Genomic DNA, 16,522 nt, shown 5'->3' on the forward strand with positions numbered 1-16,522 from the left:
AGACAGTGCCGTTGTGTGCGCAGAGACAGTACAGAGCTTTAAAACAGCTCTCCAACAGTGCTACTAAATTACTTAGCTCCTCTCCCGCTGCGTACATACCGGAAGGTTCTGCAGTATATACATTCAGATTCAGATTCAGATGTATCAAATGATTAATGAATCAAATACTTGGTTTCTTTGAATAATTTTATACATGTATCACAATGTGAGTTTTCCGGATTTTGTCTTAAACAATGTGAAATTCATAAATCTTGGGGTCATGATCTTAAAATGGTGTGACATCAAAACACATCCATTATTGAAAATTAGAATTCTTAATGAATTTTCAGTCCCTATACTGTATAGATTGAGTGATTGACTCTGATCTTTTATGCTGCTGTAAAGTCAAATTTAGAAAACTGCCTGGCAACATTGCGACCCTGTCCGACTAAGGTCAGTCCAAGCTGGCAGTAGTAGGGTTGTTGTATAAGTTTTTCTCTCAGTGATTCTTTGTACTTTTTCTCTCACTGTTAACAATATTAATATGAATAAGGCAAAGCCGCAAAGCGAGCTTTTTGTGGTACATATGTACGAAATAAGGCAAAGCTTATGAACGGGGATGTCGGATTTTTATTTTACATTTTCTGTTTTAAAAGTGCCATTTGGTATTTTATGCACTGCTTCGGTTTATTCTGGTTCCCAGTGTCCTATTAATTATGATTCACATAGAAGTGCCCATTAGAGATCTCTACACATCTGTTTTCAATCTGAATTCCTCGGCTTTTATCAATATATTGTAAGTCGAAAAGTTGCGATTGACCATAATAGAACATTTCCCATAATTTTGTAGTACTCCCAACGAAAGTTTTCAAAACCATCACTATCTAGAGGATATTTGCATTATTGTAAAGCCCGCTTTGCTAGCAGGCCCTTTGGGCAGCTCTTCAAGCTTGCTATTCATGACTAGAATACTTTTCCTGTTACACCTTTCCAGACATGTTTACAAAGTATTGGCTTTCTTTTCTTTCACCTTTTATTAACAACCTGATGCAGATGTGATTAAATTGTGTTTGAAAAACATGTTCTTTTATTTGCTATCTGTTTATACTTCAAAATTAAAAAGATCATGTTGAAACTTTATCATGTTCAAAGTATTTGGTACATTGAAGTAAAAGTTGCTTTAATACTAAATAATTATGAATATATTTCATCCTTCATACAGCATCATGGTGCATCATAACATTACATTTCGGTGTCAATCTTAATATAGCACAATGGAGTCATCTGTTTACAGTGGTCATGTTAGCTAAGTCCCCTTGTTGACCACTAGGTTAGACTGTATAATTAAAAAGTAGAAGATGGCAGAAGTAAACGAGGGAATTTTACATATTTTTATATATTTCAGATATGGACTCCAGGTGATCGTTCAAAGATTTTAAACAAATTGAGTGAACTGTTTATCAAGGAAAAGACGTTAAATATTGCAGTAAAGTGTCGGCCAGTTCTTTTAGATATCGTATGGAGATGTAGAATACAAATAGAACATACAGAATTTGACTTCAAGCAACATCAAGATTTCTGCATTTCTCTGAGCAAGTGTTTATACTGGCCAGATATTCAGAGGTTTTATTTTTATATAATTCTATTAATATATTGCGTTATAAGAACTGATTCTTTTTGGAGGAAAAAAAACTTATGGCCTACATTGTACATAAAAAACTCATCATATTAATGACTTAATTGTACAATGTACATCTATAGGCTCTATATGATGATATGATACCCATTTATTTACCAGTATGTGACACCTTTGTCATTTGAATATATTTGTCTTTAACATGTTTAGTTGCAAAGATTATACTTTAATACTTTTCAGACAGATTATGTCAAAGAACAATTAAGTAATGATAAGTGAGTAACCAGTAAATAAGAAATTTCAAGTTGACAACTCAACGAAAATGTTTGCTACAATACTTTACGCAAGATAATGTGCAAAATCTTGTAGGAAACCTGTCTCATTATTACTAGCATTATCCATATTTAGAATTTCGAGAATAACCTTTGAAGAAATAGTGTTTATTTTTTGTAGGTTTACATTGGATTATATAGCTCAGAAACCAGGGTTTATACAGTCAGAAGATGAGACTAGTGTGGAGCCAAGAAGGAAAAAAGCTAAAAAATCACAGGTAGTAAATGTTTTCAGTTTGCTAACAGCATCTTACATCACATATGTCTGATTGATAAAGGTAGACTTGTTTACTTAACATTCAGATTGAAAATGTAATCTGATAAATGACTGGAAATCTTGCTATCTTGCTTTAGAAGTACATTATGCAGGTCCTCTACCAAAGTTGTTCAAATTTTGTCCCTAGTGTCAAAATTTTCCCCGCCCCTGGGGCATGGGTTTTCCTTATATAAATATCTATAAAAAAAAATTAAAAATCTTTTTGTGTGAAGATTCAAGGATTAGAGCTTAGATATTTGGTATATAATATCACACCAAGATTGTTTTAACCTTGATATTTTTGTCACTGAATAGAGAATGACAGGGTTTTGTCACCAACTATGGTCACAGTAGTTTGACTAGACAATGTGAAAACTCACAATTGTTAGACTATAGTGACATCACATATTTACCCTCACCATATGCACAGTCTCTCTGGTTCCAAAAAAACTTTTTGGGGTCACTGAAACTGGACATGCGCAGTGCATTAACTACAGCTAAACAATAGTTAAGCCTGAACCATGCCATGACAATTTTTATGACTTAATTTTCTGGACATCTTACTTTTCTTTGTATTCATTGGTGAATCATATCTTGTAACTTATTAGCCTTTTATTCTCTGTACAGTTGTCAGACCTTCTTGATGTAATAATGTATTTCATTTCACACTTTTTTTTTCTTAGCAATTTTTTTAATTTTGACTTTGAAACAAATTTTACTGCTTAAGTATTAAAGTTAGTACAAATAGGAAAAAAATTGCAAGGCTTTCTTTAAGAATGTTACTGATTCTGCCATGACCCATACATAATTATGTCCCTTTGACTTTGTTTGAATCTAAAATATGATTTACACAGAACAGACAATTAATGTACATATACACATTTTTTGTTGTAACAATTTTCATATATTATTTCATTTGGTGATTGTTTCAGACATATGAAGTATCAGTGTGCCGAGCAGCATGGTTGTTTGCCTGTTACCTAGGAGATGAATCAAGTCATGTGACACCATTAAAGCATTTGATGCCGTACCTGACACATGACAATAATGATGTTAGATGGTAAGAATACTTATATTACATAGATATATCCTGAATATTTCTTTTTACTTTTCTATACAAAGTATATGGTGAGCTATTCACCCCGGAATTGGTATCCATATCCAGATTTCTGATGCAGTAGAACATTTATACTGTATTTGCTTAAAGACTTTATTTCTTATGGACTTACTTTAAACTTCAAATATATGTACCTGATCATCACCAACATATGTGACAAAGGTTATAACTCTAGCACCCATTACAAGAATTATTTCCCTTTTAACTTAATTGTTGCTTAATTTTTTAGCTAAATGAGCATGCTAGGATCATATGAGCTTGTAGGATCAATGGCTGTCAGATGTCCACAATTTTTTTGTCTACACAATAGCAATTTTTAGCTTGACTATATGAAGTATATGGAGAGCTGTCCTACTCGCCCCGGTGTCGGTGTCCGCATCCAGGTTTCAGATTAAAGTTTTGGTGCAGTAAAGTATTTTTCCCTACAACTTTGTCATTTCTTAAGGTATCAACTTCAAACTTCTTCAAATATATGTTCCTTATCATCAACCACATCTTATGTGACAAGGTTCATAACTCTAGCACCAATATTTTCAGATTTATCTCCCCTTGAACTTAGAATTTTCCTTAAAAAATATTATTTTTTACTGTTACTTATTTATTTCTTAAGGGATCAACTTCATACTTCAAATATATGTACCTTATCATTAACCACATGTTATGTGACAAGGTTCATAACTCTAGCACCAATATTGCAAGAATTATCTCCCCATAAACTTAGATTTTTTTACTTGAAAAATGTTATTTTTTACTATAACTTTTTTAGTTTTAAAGGTATCTACCTCAAACTTCAAATACTTATTCCTTATCATCAATTACATTTTATGTGACAAGGTTCATAACTCTTGAAGCAATATTTACAGATTTATCTCTCTTTGAACTTAGGATTTTCTTTAAGAAATATTATAACTTCTTTACTTTTTAAGGTATCTACTTCAAACTTCAAATATATATTTCTTATCATTACACACATGTTGTGTGACAAGGTTCATAACTCTAGCGTGACTATTTCCAGAATTATTCCCCTTGATCTTGGAATTTATGTTAACAATGTTATTTTTTTACTATAACTTAATACATAATTATACATAATTGATTTTTATTTCATAGTTTTGTCTTCCTTACTGCGTCCAGTATTTTATTATTCGAGCTTCGCTGTCTCCTGTGACGGCTCTTGTTTGTATTTATTGCAATTTAAACTGAATGGTCACAGCAATTGTACCATAAAAAGACAATTGACCATGACTTAAAACAACCTGAAAGTGCAGTCATGTATTACAAAGTTGCTGCCTCTTAAATAACCAAAAGAGGCATATTTTACTATATCTGCGAAAAGCATCTTTATTTTTTATTTGTTTAAATCATAGGATTAGTGCCTTGTTTTTATTCAGTCACTGATATGTACACGCCAGCATTTTGTTGCTTTGATCATTGTGAGAGGGTATTTTTTGTCTGTAGTACATTGTAAAGGGTGTTAATGCAGAAAATATATGCCAACAACATTTTAACAGTCTTTTTGTATCTTAACCCTTTACCTCATATATACGCGAAACAACGCACTTTCTACCCCCCCCCCCCTTTTTTAGGCTTCAAATAGTGAAAAAATGTCCTCATGTTTTCGTTTGAGAAATGTTGCTAAAAAAAATGAGCACTTTTTCGGCGCCGCCCCCCATCCAGAAGATGCATCAGGGGGTTGCCAGAAGGGGGATGTGCCCCCTTCTGTTAGGGGGGTTTGAAGAGGGGCGGAGTCACCCTCATCCCCAAGAAAATTTTGGACTTGTGAGAGGCTAAAAATGACCCCAGGTCGATCATAATGTAACGTGTAACCAACGCTGAAAAGCCTTTGACTCTATCTCAATCCCTTGAGAAGTTGCAGCACTTTGAAATAAATTTTGATGGAAAAAATCGAGGCAAAATAGTGATTTTTGGCAATTTTGAGATGTCCCCTCATTGCCATGGTAACAGGAAATTTAAGACTGAGCATGTCGTTACAAAGGCAATGGTTCAGTCAACATTTGTGCCAAGTTTGATTAGTATTGAAGCATTTTTCATAGTTTCATAGCAGTTTGAACAGGAGGCTTTTCAGTGAAAATGGCCATTTTTCACAATATGCTCATGGGGGAAAGGGTTAATGACCTTAATGTGTCTTATGAAAATTTATAAATGCAATTATTTATAAAGATGGCATTAAAGTCTATAAAGCTAAAAAAGTCAAAAACAGAAAAACTATGTTGTTTTCATAACCTTACGTTTCTTTTTGAAGGCTTTGTTACAAAGAATGTCTGTGTAATTTAATATACATGAATATTATACGGAAACAAGATAAAACAAAATATTACGCTTCTCATTTTAAGTAGGTTTGGCAATGATTTCACATATGCCCCACTCACTTTGAATAAGAGATACTGACAAATTTCTTTCATTCTATGTTTTCTTTATGAATCTGATATTTTTCCATTAGATCGACTGTCAATTGGATGCCGACATAGGACTTGATTTACCTAATAAATGGTTGCTTGTCCCATTATATTATATCCAAGATTAAAACAAATCTTGCTCAATTTTTTTGTCATGAAACTTGGCTCAAAATTTCATGCTCACTGAGATGATGTGCAGAAGGCATGAGTCAGACATTTTGACTCAAGGTCAAGATCACACGTTAGGTGAAATAATAATTTCCCCTACAATAGGTTATCATTTTATAACTGTAAATATAAATATATCGCTGATTCTAGATATTTTCTTGCAAATATTTGAAATTTGATAATCAAAAGACAGCATTTCTTTTTATAAATAAAACAACAAACTACTTTGTTGATTTTATTGGCTAGCTGGAATAGATCACAATTGTCATTATCTTTTATGCAAAAATAAAAAACATTTTTTTACGCAATAAAATAAAAACATTCATTCAGTTACATACAGATATAAAAAATAAATAGAATAAATACACATAATTCTCCTGATATTTAAGTCAATGTATAAGTTACTATGCATTTGTTAATTTTCCAAAAGAACACAGTTATGTTAATTTTCCAAAATATTAACGAAGTTATGTTACAAAAATAAATTGCACCAAGTGCAATGAAAGTGTCATTAATTTTTTGACATCTTGTTTATTCAACAAAAAACATACATCCAAATAACCTTTCATAAACTGGTAAGTCCTTGTAAAATCCAGATGCCAATTTTTCATCAAATTTACATTCATAAGTTGTCAAATCTATTGTTGATGTGCAAACTGTTTCACAGTCTGAGGTTATGAGCTCATTGTTATTCATCTGAACTGTAAGAGGCATTTTCCATTTCTCACTACTGAATACATTTTGTACTTTACCTTCAGTTGTCATGGTTACAATATGTCTTGCTTTTCGATCAGAGACACATATCAGTTGCTTTTTTTCATTAAAGGATATACATGCTGGTTGTTGGAATAAGACTTCCCCTGCTTGATCCTTTGAATCACACGGGAGTATTATTTTACTTGTATCAAGAATCAAAACTTGTACAGGTTTACTGCATGCTACAAACAGCTTCTCATCTGCATAGTGTATACCCTCACATCTAGCACCAATGCTGATTTCTTTATCTTCTGTAATATTTTCATCTTCAATAGACATGATTTTGATTTTATATTCATTTGGCATTGTAACTGCAAACACGTTTTCATCAATTACTGCAATATCCCATGGACATGATGTTACTTCTTTCTCTGTTACAAAGCTATGTTCTTCTGTCGAATACAACCTTACTCGGTTGTAAATTGTATCTAGTACAATTACATATTCATTTGATAAAGGGGTTCCTCTTGGCATTCCATACTCTGGATAGTTTCCATAGAAACTTGTTAGATCTTCTTCTGGTTTCTCTTCATTTTGTATACACAGTTCACCAATAGCATCAATATTCTTCAGCATACTTGTCAAAAACTTGTTCGGAATGAAAACATATTTCTCCACTTTGTTTTCTTTCTGTAAATCTGTCACTTTTTGTTCTAGGGTTTTTAGTTTTGCATTATTTTTGTTTAATGCAATGAATAGCTGTTTGCTTTGTTTTGTTTCCTCCAATATTTGAAAATCTTCTTTAAGATTCTCTAAGACATTTTTTGCATCATTGATAGAATCTTCTACTTCTTTGCTTTTTCTTTCATAATTTTCCTCTTTTTCCACAGCTTCGTTTGCAAGTTGCTGTTTCAGTGATTCAAACTGATCATTAATCTTCTGCTGTAAGGCATTGACTTCTAAAAGAGCAGTTTCTCTGCACGATTTACTTATTGCTCTGTTTTCTATTGCAGCAGGTATTTGATCCTCTAGGTCTGTCTTGGTTTTTGCCATTCTGGTACAGAATTCTTTATATGCAGTAGACTTCCCTTGCAGAAATTACTGGTAATTTACCAGGATTTTACTAGGATTTTTGTGGGAAATCCCAGGAATATTTACAGGGATAATTCCTAGGAAATGCAAGGAAATCTGAGGAATTTCCAGTTACTGGCTGGCGGTAATTGGAACGACTGAAAACTACTGGTAATAACTAGAAAAAAAATGTGAAACCAGGAATGCCTTAGATCGACTTGTACTGGAAAATCCTAATTACTGAGAATGACCTGCCCACGGTATTTGGAACATTTTTCTAGTCAATCCCAGGCATTTCAAGGCATTTCAAAGACCTATGATAATACCAGTAACTCCTGGTATTTTTACAATCTTAGGAATGACTGAGAATGACCTGCCCACGGTATTTGGAACATTTTTTCTAGTAATTCCTTGGCATTTCAAAGAACTTGGATATCCCAGACGTTCCTGGTATTTCCATGATCTAAGGAATGGCTGGAATAGCCTAGGATTGCATTGTACTGAAATTTCTAGCAACTGGGTATGACTGGACCACAGCTGAATTACTGTTACTAGGGCCACCAAAGGATCATTACGATTAAAATCAAATAATCAGTTTTGTAGAAGATATCATTACAAGAAATTGCTGACAATACAAGATGCCATTGGACACAGGGCAATCACATTACTTCACATAAGCAAACTGTACTGATGTGAACTAAAATGTGCACTTTTAAATCCAGTTAAATGACAAGCAGTTCAACATCAGTCATAAGCAAACTATTAAATTTAATAAAAAGCATGATTGCATATGAAACAAAGTATTTTCCTTACAGTTTAATTGTTTTTGTATTGTTAAGACACACTTCTTTAGATATATATCATTGTAGTTACTGGAATGCAATGAGTTTTGGCAATAACACTTGACTTAAGATTCCTTTTTTTAAAACAGTGTAACATGTGACACCTCTTTGAATTTAGCACTAAAAGTTAAAACATTATAATACTTGACTAGGTCACTCCTAGATTTTTATTTGCTTTCATCATTTTCTTAACTGATTGAATGAGGGACATCACTTAAACAGTCTAAGAAACGTCACTTAAACAGTACAAAACATGACGCAAGAAACCTCCAGTATTACATGCAACTCCTACATTTTCTATTGCTGTCTTCTGAAATGAGTAAATCCTTGCTGTAAGATCCAATTTTTGCCGGTTTAATAATTTTCTTGTCATCAAATCTTTCATACTGAGAATCGCAGTAATCCACTGAATTGATGATCTCTGGTAATCAAATGAAATGTTGATCTTTGGTAATCCAACGACTTCTTTGCATTTTCACAGATATATATATATATATACAACAGATAGGAAGCTCTAAAAATAGATAATAGTCAGATTTAGACCCACAATCCTTTGCAGGCTTTGGTGATAATTGGGTTTTCTCGATAGTCTCCAATTTTCGCACTATCGTTAAACTTGGACGATATCCATGAATTATTGTTTACATACCCCGACATAGATTTTCATCAGAGAAATATTTGTATAGAAAAGTGTGTATAGTACCTTTTACAATAAATAACTATGTTGCTTTCTATTTAAGCAAAGAAATGTTTCATCTTCCTCAGGGAATCCAATATGACGGTGTTTTGGCTATTTTTACCCAGGATGCATCAAGTCTCTGAAAATCCCGCAACATATGATAACTTATAAGAACACAATTCTGCCAATACTGAATTTAACTGTGTGACATCACAGTTTCTTCTCCATGTATATTTAGCTCCATGGCATTTTGTACAACTTGCCCTCTTTCAATTACCTGAAGAATTTATGACAGTTTCTTTATCAAACGTTTTTGACCCGTTTTATAGATTTAAGCTCTCACTCTCCTCAGCTTTGAACATCATCCACAAATTAGTTGAACTCCTCCCTTTGTGGCCTTGTGGTACCAATTCTTATCTGAAATCAAACAAATACATTTCTCTACATATTGAAATATACCAAGATATTTGAAAACGAAATTAATACAAATCACTTGGCAGGACGTGAAGTGGATGCACACTTGGTTCAAGCAAGTAAAATCATTGCAAACTTGACAAAATGGTTTCTGTGTCTTAAATATTTACAAAACTCTCACATATTTTTTCAGGTAAGTGGGTTTGTATGTTATTTGATTTTTTTTTAAATGGCCATTCATGAAGGACGTGTTTATGACACACTCTGTTCTGGGCCTCAGATTTGTAGCTTTTGGTTATACAAAGCTATTGAAGTTATAAACTGGTCATGTACATATTTTGAAATTTGATAAGTGAAAATCCAGGGCGGTTTTTATGCTCATTTATTCACATCTGTAATTAAGTGATGTTGATCATTATTTCTGTAAAGTTGGTTGATTCTAACTCAAGCACTCAAGGAACAAATAACACAACATAATGAAACGGTTTTTACGAAGTCAAGGGAAATAACTCTACAAATACGGGATAAATCCACAAGCGGAACCCAAGGTGCACAACTACATATGCTGACCGACCTTCCTGTAAGGTTTAATGACTCTATGTCAAATCCTTTTTGATTTACATGCAACAAGTTGAAAATTGCAAAAATTTTCTAAGTCAAGGTCAATAACTCTAAAAAATAAAATAAATCCACACGAAAATATCAAGTGCACAACTTCACATGCTGATCAACATTCCTGCAAAGTTTCATGACTCTATGTCAAACCCATTTTGAGTTACATGCCACACAAGTTGAAAATTGCAAAATTTTACTAAGTCAAGGGCAATAACTCTAAAAATACTATATAAATCCAGATAAAAATACCCAGGTGCACAACTACACATGCTGATCAACACATTCCTGTAAAGTTTCATGACTAGGTCAAATATTTTTTGAGTTACATCCGACACAAAAGAGAACGGACGGACAAGGGTAAATCTAAATGCCCGCCACTAAAGTGGGGCCACAAAAATATCTTGTTCAAGCGTGTTCAACCACTTCATGTCCTGCCCCCTAATACAATAACACATTACAGTCATCAAATTTAGCACTGGCCCGGTGGCCCATGAGCAGTGTAAATTTTAAGAGTTAAATATATAGTAGAATAAATTCAAAACTGGAATTCGGACGAGTATATTCAAAAATCTTAAATTCAATGACTGAGAGGCAATGTATTCAGGTTAGTGCTTAAAGTATGACACTGTTTGTGCTTTTTTTGTTCTTTGCAAATCATCATGTGGGATTTATTTTAATGGACCAGTATTCAGATTCTCTAGTATAGGCTAAGACAGTGTCAAAGACAAACCATTTTAGCTAGGCTGTCACTTGGACCACTGAATGACCGATAAATTTTGGTGGCCTAGACAACTTTTTTAGTGGTCCAATAATTCCTATACATGCACAGAAATCTAGAGATTAAATCACACACAAACACACACATAAATCAAAAACAAACAGAAAACATGATGATTTCTGTTTCAAATAAATTTTTGGAGGTATCGTTTTGTGATTTAAAAATACAGTCTGTCAGTAATGTGTTATTTTAAAATACAGACATGATGTAGGCTTATTGAACATCATCTTTTCTTGTTGATCTTGTTTATCATATTCTAAATATATAACTAGATCTACATAAATTAATGGTCATATAAAAAAAATTGTTTCTTTATGAAAAACTTTTTTTTCTAATACAAGTTCAAAATTGCTAAGGTAGTGAACTGTCTGCATACTAGGGTATTGCACTGTCTGGGAGTAAAAAAAACTTGCTAGCCATGCATTTATTTTTTCAAAACAATATTTTGTACACAGGGGGCCCACACAGTGTTTGGATGGTATATACTGCGTGATAGTGACCTTAAAATGAGATTTTAGTCATAACCTTATAATATGTATATAAATATAGACAAGGGGCATTACTCGATAAATAGAGAATTTTCGATCACCCTCAAATTCATGCGAGATTTTCCACTAATTAAATAAAAAAAAATCCAAAAACTATACTGCGTTGCATAGCTTATATAATCCACAATTGATAAACACTAAATCTATTCTGATTCCCTTAGCCCATTTTAAGAAATTTATTCAAAACCGTTCACTTCTGTCACAAAATTGCTTAGTCGTACGAGATGTCGCAACACCAAATACCACGGGTAAAATATCAATTTTAAAAGGGGGAGGTACAAATAAACGCATGCAAACAATAACACAACATAGTTTCTATTACCTACCTGCGCAAATAGTCGTGAAGTGCTCTATATTCGTCTGTTTCGAACGAAATCTTCAAATCAGAGCAGAAATCTGCTTCGACGTAGACATCTTGGGAAACCCCGGTCACGTGTCCAGCCGGTGTATCGAGCCCTTTCATTGGTTCGGTAGGAACTTTGTTTATAACGACAACCAATGAAAGGTTTCCATACACCATGACCAGAATTTCCAACATGTATTCGCCGAAGCAGATTTCTGCACTGATTTGAAGATTTCGTTCGAAACAGACGAATATAGAGTGCTTCACGACTATTTGCGCAGGTAGGTAATAGAAACTATGTTGTGTTATTGTTTGCATGCGTTTATTTGTACCTCCCCCTTTTAAAATTGATATTTTACCCGTGGAATTTGGTGTTGCGACATCTCGTACGACTAAGCAATTTTGTGACAGAAGTGAACGGTTTTGAATAAATTTCTTAAAATGGGCTAAGGGAATCAGAATAGATTTAGTGTTTATCAATTGGGGATTATATAAGCTATGCAACGCAGTATAGTTTTTAGATTTTTTTTATTTAATTAGTGGAAAATCTCGCACGAATTTGAGGGTGATCGAAAATTCTCTATTTATCGAGTAATGCCCCTTGTCTATATTTATATACATATTATAAGGTTATGACTAAAATTTCATTTTAAGGTCATTATCAAGCAGTATATACCATCCAAACACTGTGTGGGCCCCCTGTGATTTTGTACTTTTAAAGGGCATAAGCAATTAATTTCCTGCAGGGAAGCACAGCCATCTTCAACGATGCTTTGTTTTTTATTTATTATTATTATTATATCTTTCCTGTTCAACAAAGAAAAAATAAAAACAGGTCGCGAAAATATGTGACAAATGTCCGTTTACGCATTTTTTCCAGTAAGGTTTAAGTATCTTAACTGTAACTAGGAATAAGCTGGAAATACAATTATTATTTCTATTGTTACAGTTGGCAAATTGTTTACAAAATAATGCTTTTAGAAGTGAAGAAAGGTCATTAAAATAATCTCTAGACTCTTCATTTTTTCTAGAGGTCATAAACACGCCGCTCTGTTTGGGAAAAAATCAGTGCATTTATGATAATACTCACAGTGAATTTCACCGATTGCAGCTTTGGAGGTCTTCTTCTGATAATTTGCTTGAGCTATTTCACCTTCCTCGTTGTATGTCTTTATTGGGGAGACGATATCAGTTCACTGTCGATATGAGACGAAGTGTCTGCCGTCTTTGAATATTGCGCGCACAATAAACCTGTGTCTTCTACGTAATAAACCTGTGTACTACGTCAGTAACATGTGCTTGATTCGCAAAATTTCGTGTAGTTCCGTTGTTTTTGCCGTCAATACAATGACTGAATAATTTCAATTATATCGTTGAATTTTATTTCACAAATCTTTTATTTTAAACCCCCAACAACGTTTAAAAATTTTCCCATACAAAGCTACAGTTTTCCCAAAAACAATTGTGTTGTTTTACGTCTCAGAAATACGTATTAATAGTAGAAATTATGCTCGTCTGGGTTTTAAGCGTAAATATCTAAAAATTGGTTCGAGTATAATCGTAAAGGTTCGCTGGTTAAGTAAAGACTAAGTTATCATCGTTAATTTCCGTCAGCATAATTTATATGACCTGCCACATATAGGCCTACTTTAATTCAGGCGGGGATTCGGGTTTTGACTCGTGAAAATTTGGAAATGCACAAATTTGACACGTGAAAAAATCTGCACAAGAGTCTATTTGCCACATGGGATTTTCAACTATGCAATAATAATCACCTTAAATCCACCCCTAATTAGATCTAGAGCGGGTGCACCTAATGCCGAACATGCTCCTAATTCCGACCAAAATATTATAATTCATTTAATATTTCATGTTTAACACAATTCAAAAAATTGAAATCATTATTATAACGTCAATTTGTCTCTCTTTCCACCCGCAACATTTTGAATTCGCGGTTGTGTTGTTTGTTGTGATTTTGGGCATTCAAGGATTTACTTCAATTTTTGGTTAGACATTTTATTTATTAGCTATTTTTTTACAAATTTTTACTAATATCATAAAATATTGAATATTGATGCTTTAGTCAAATTCTTTTGAAATCAATGATGTAGACAAAAATAAAAATCATGTGTGAAGCCCCTGTACATGTTTTAAGGTCGTATGAGTGAATAACTGGCAGTGTTCGGAATTACATAATGAACTCACTGAATGTTCCAAATTCCGAACAAAACTTGAAAGAGAATGATTCACCCCATTGGACTCAATAACTACAGCAACTACTGTTGTTACAGCAGCTGTGACTCCTCCTACATCAGCTAGTAAATTATCGCCGTCAGATATTGTAAACGAATCTGTGCTTGATGAAATACCTACAGCTTCAAATGATTTAGTCACCACTCCATCTAAGCCATTCACAGTCGTGTCTCTCTCAATGGAGCCGACTGCTACATCAACTGCCTCCATGTTTACTGTGACACCTAACATTACGTACGACTGATTCTATTACAACACCATCGAAATCTTCGGATTGATGTGTTCCTAAAGCAACAGACGTATCTATGTCACCATTTAGCAAACATTTAATATTCCCAAAGACTGAAACAAAGAAACCAAAAGCACGTAAAATGATAATGCCAAAAGCAACAGGGGAAAAGTACAGATAATGGTTGAACGAAAAAAGAAGAAAAGAAAGAAAAGGAATTGAAAAAAAAACAAGAATGATAGAGAGAACGATTACAAAATAATCTCAAGAGAGCCAAAGAGTTGTAAGAGAAACAGATTGCACTCGAAAAGAAACGGAAGGATAGAGAAGAGGCGAAGAAAAAGCTGAGAGAACTGAAGGAGAAAAAGAAGCAAGAGACTAAACAGATCATAAAAGAAATTGAGGCATCCGATTCAGATGATGATATTGCAGTAAGTCCTACAACATGTTTTAAGTGCAAAACACTTTATGAGGACTATATACAGTGCATAAATTGTTTCAGGCGCTGTTTTCCTTATTTGTGTTGCCGATGAACTTACCGACTGCTCGGATGATCTTCCTTTTGAATGTAATACTGTTAGTGTTAGTGCAACAACATATATTCTCTACATATAGAAGATTACTTGATGCAAACTGTAGTTATAATATTGTCGCTTAAAATATGTTTAAATATATTGTTTGAATCCATTTTTTGGTTTTTTGAAACTATATATTTTCCTTTTCGTTGACATTCAATACTTTTGTTGCAGAAATGAATATGTTTAATAAAATTAACATTTTAAAAATACTTTGATGATTGACAAAACTCTTTTCTAATGTAGATTTGTGCCAAAGTACGAAAATGGTGTGTATTTGATTACTCAACATATTTATTTTAAAAAGTTCCTCATGTTCGGAATTAGGAACACCAATGTTCGGAATTACAATCATCATTCGGTATTAGGGGCAGTTGGTAGATCTTTTGATCGGACGATAACGCCTTTATTTGTATTCGTTAGGGTTCTAATACTGGCCAAAATTGTAGCATAGTTACTAATCTATTGAAGAGTTGTCTCTCTTTAGTTTAAAGTGCTCATAATTCCGACCGAGATAAAACGCGGCTTAAGTGTTCGGTAATAGGTGCACCCGCTCTACATATGTTCAAATCACAATCAATAAAAATGTCAACAGGCAGTATAAGCCGTGCATAAAGTGGTTTATACACACAGCCTGTGCACTGAAGCATGACATCAGTGGATGCAATTTGACAGCGCTAAAAATAGCTCTACACAACTGATGAAAATTACATACTTCAGATGTCAATTATTGATTATTTTCTTAATGTTTATAATACGTCTTTGATTTACTTGGAGTGCCTGAACATTTGTTATTTCTTTTTGGGTTATATATTCCTATTTAATATCTATTAATTAAATGGCCAATGATAAAATTGTCATAATGCAGGTTGACCATTAAGGTCAATTGATTATTAAATTTCAATTAAATAATAATAATAAAAGTAATCCTAGAAAATATTATTAAATAGATCTAGATCAGTTTGTTGTTTTATTTAAAAAAAGAAAGAAAACATTTTTATTTTCAATTTTATTGTCTTCCTTCTTTATTTACTTGTTTACTTTCAACAAAGAGAATTCCTAGTCTTGAGGAATTTATGTAAGATTCAAGGAATTTAGCAAAGATGTTAAGGATTTTGTTCTACAAGATAAATTCTAAGTAATTCCTAAAGACTAGGAATTTTGCAAAATCTTAAGTCTTAGAAATCTCAGAAAATAAATTACAATTCCTAGTATAACTTTGAAATTGATGAGTTGTTTAAAAATTATTAGAAATGCCTAATTCTCAGTAACTGGTTTTTCCTAGGCCATACTAGAATAGCCAAGACTGGTTTTAACATTCTGGAATTTTCTGGGATAATAACTGGGAAATACTGGGACTTTTTAAATACCAGTATATATTTCTGCAAGGGTGATCAACATCTTTAGCAATTTCTGCAAGAGTGCAGATTTCTTGGCATGGTTTGTGATGTATGATCATGCAAGAGTTGCAGCCAATTGCTTCATCTGTTTTGCAGTAATATTTAATCATTTCTCCCTCATGATGTAAACACATTTCAGTAAAACTCTCATCAAGCTTTTTCTTTGGCATATCT

The 16,522-nt window shown here is 33.1% G+C and overlaps 1 protein-coding gene and 1 long non-coding RNA gene across 2 annotated transcripts in view; one reads left to right on the forward strand and one right to left on the reverse strand.

Annotated features, from left to right (window-relative positions):
- Positions 1 to 16,522, forward strand: part of LOC132726049 (midasin-like) — a gene marked incomplete at its 3' end in the record, with an annotated part of 111,046 nt that overhangs the window by 2,095 nt on the left and 92,429 nt on the right. Inside the window, 3 exon segments of the mRNA XM_060711298.1 lie at positions 1,385 to 1,602; positions 2,069 to 2,165; positions 3,136 to 3,263. Coding sequence (XP_060567281.1) covers positions 1,385 to 1,602; positions 2,069 to 2,165; positions 3,136 to 3,263 — 443 coding nt within the window.
- Positions 8,947 to 13,122, reverse strand: LOC132726050 (uncharacterized). The gene is made up of 2 exons (XR_009625139.1): positions 12,982 to 13,122; positions 8,947 to 9,610 (listed from the first exon to the last, which is right to left on the reverse strand). It is a non-coding gene; the product is annotated as an uncharacterized LOC132726050 (long non-coding RNA).

The sequence above is a fragment of the Ruditapes philippinarum genome, unplaced genomic scaffold (genome assembly GCF_026571515.1).
Source record: "Ruditapes philippinarum isolate M1 unplaced genomic scaffold, ASM2657151v2 ctg1249_1_1_1_1, whole genome shotgun sequence".
Classification (NCBI taxonomy): domain Eukaryota; kingdom Metazoa; phylum Mollusca; class Bivalvia; order Venerida; family Veneridae; genus Ruditapes; species Ruditapes philippinarum.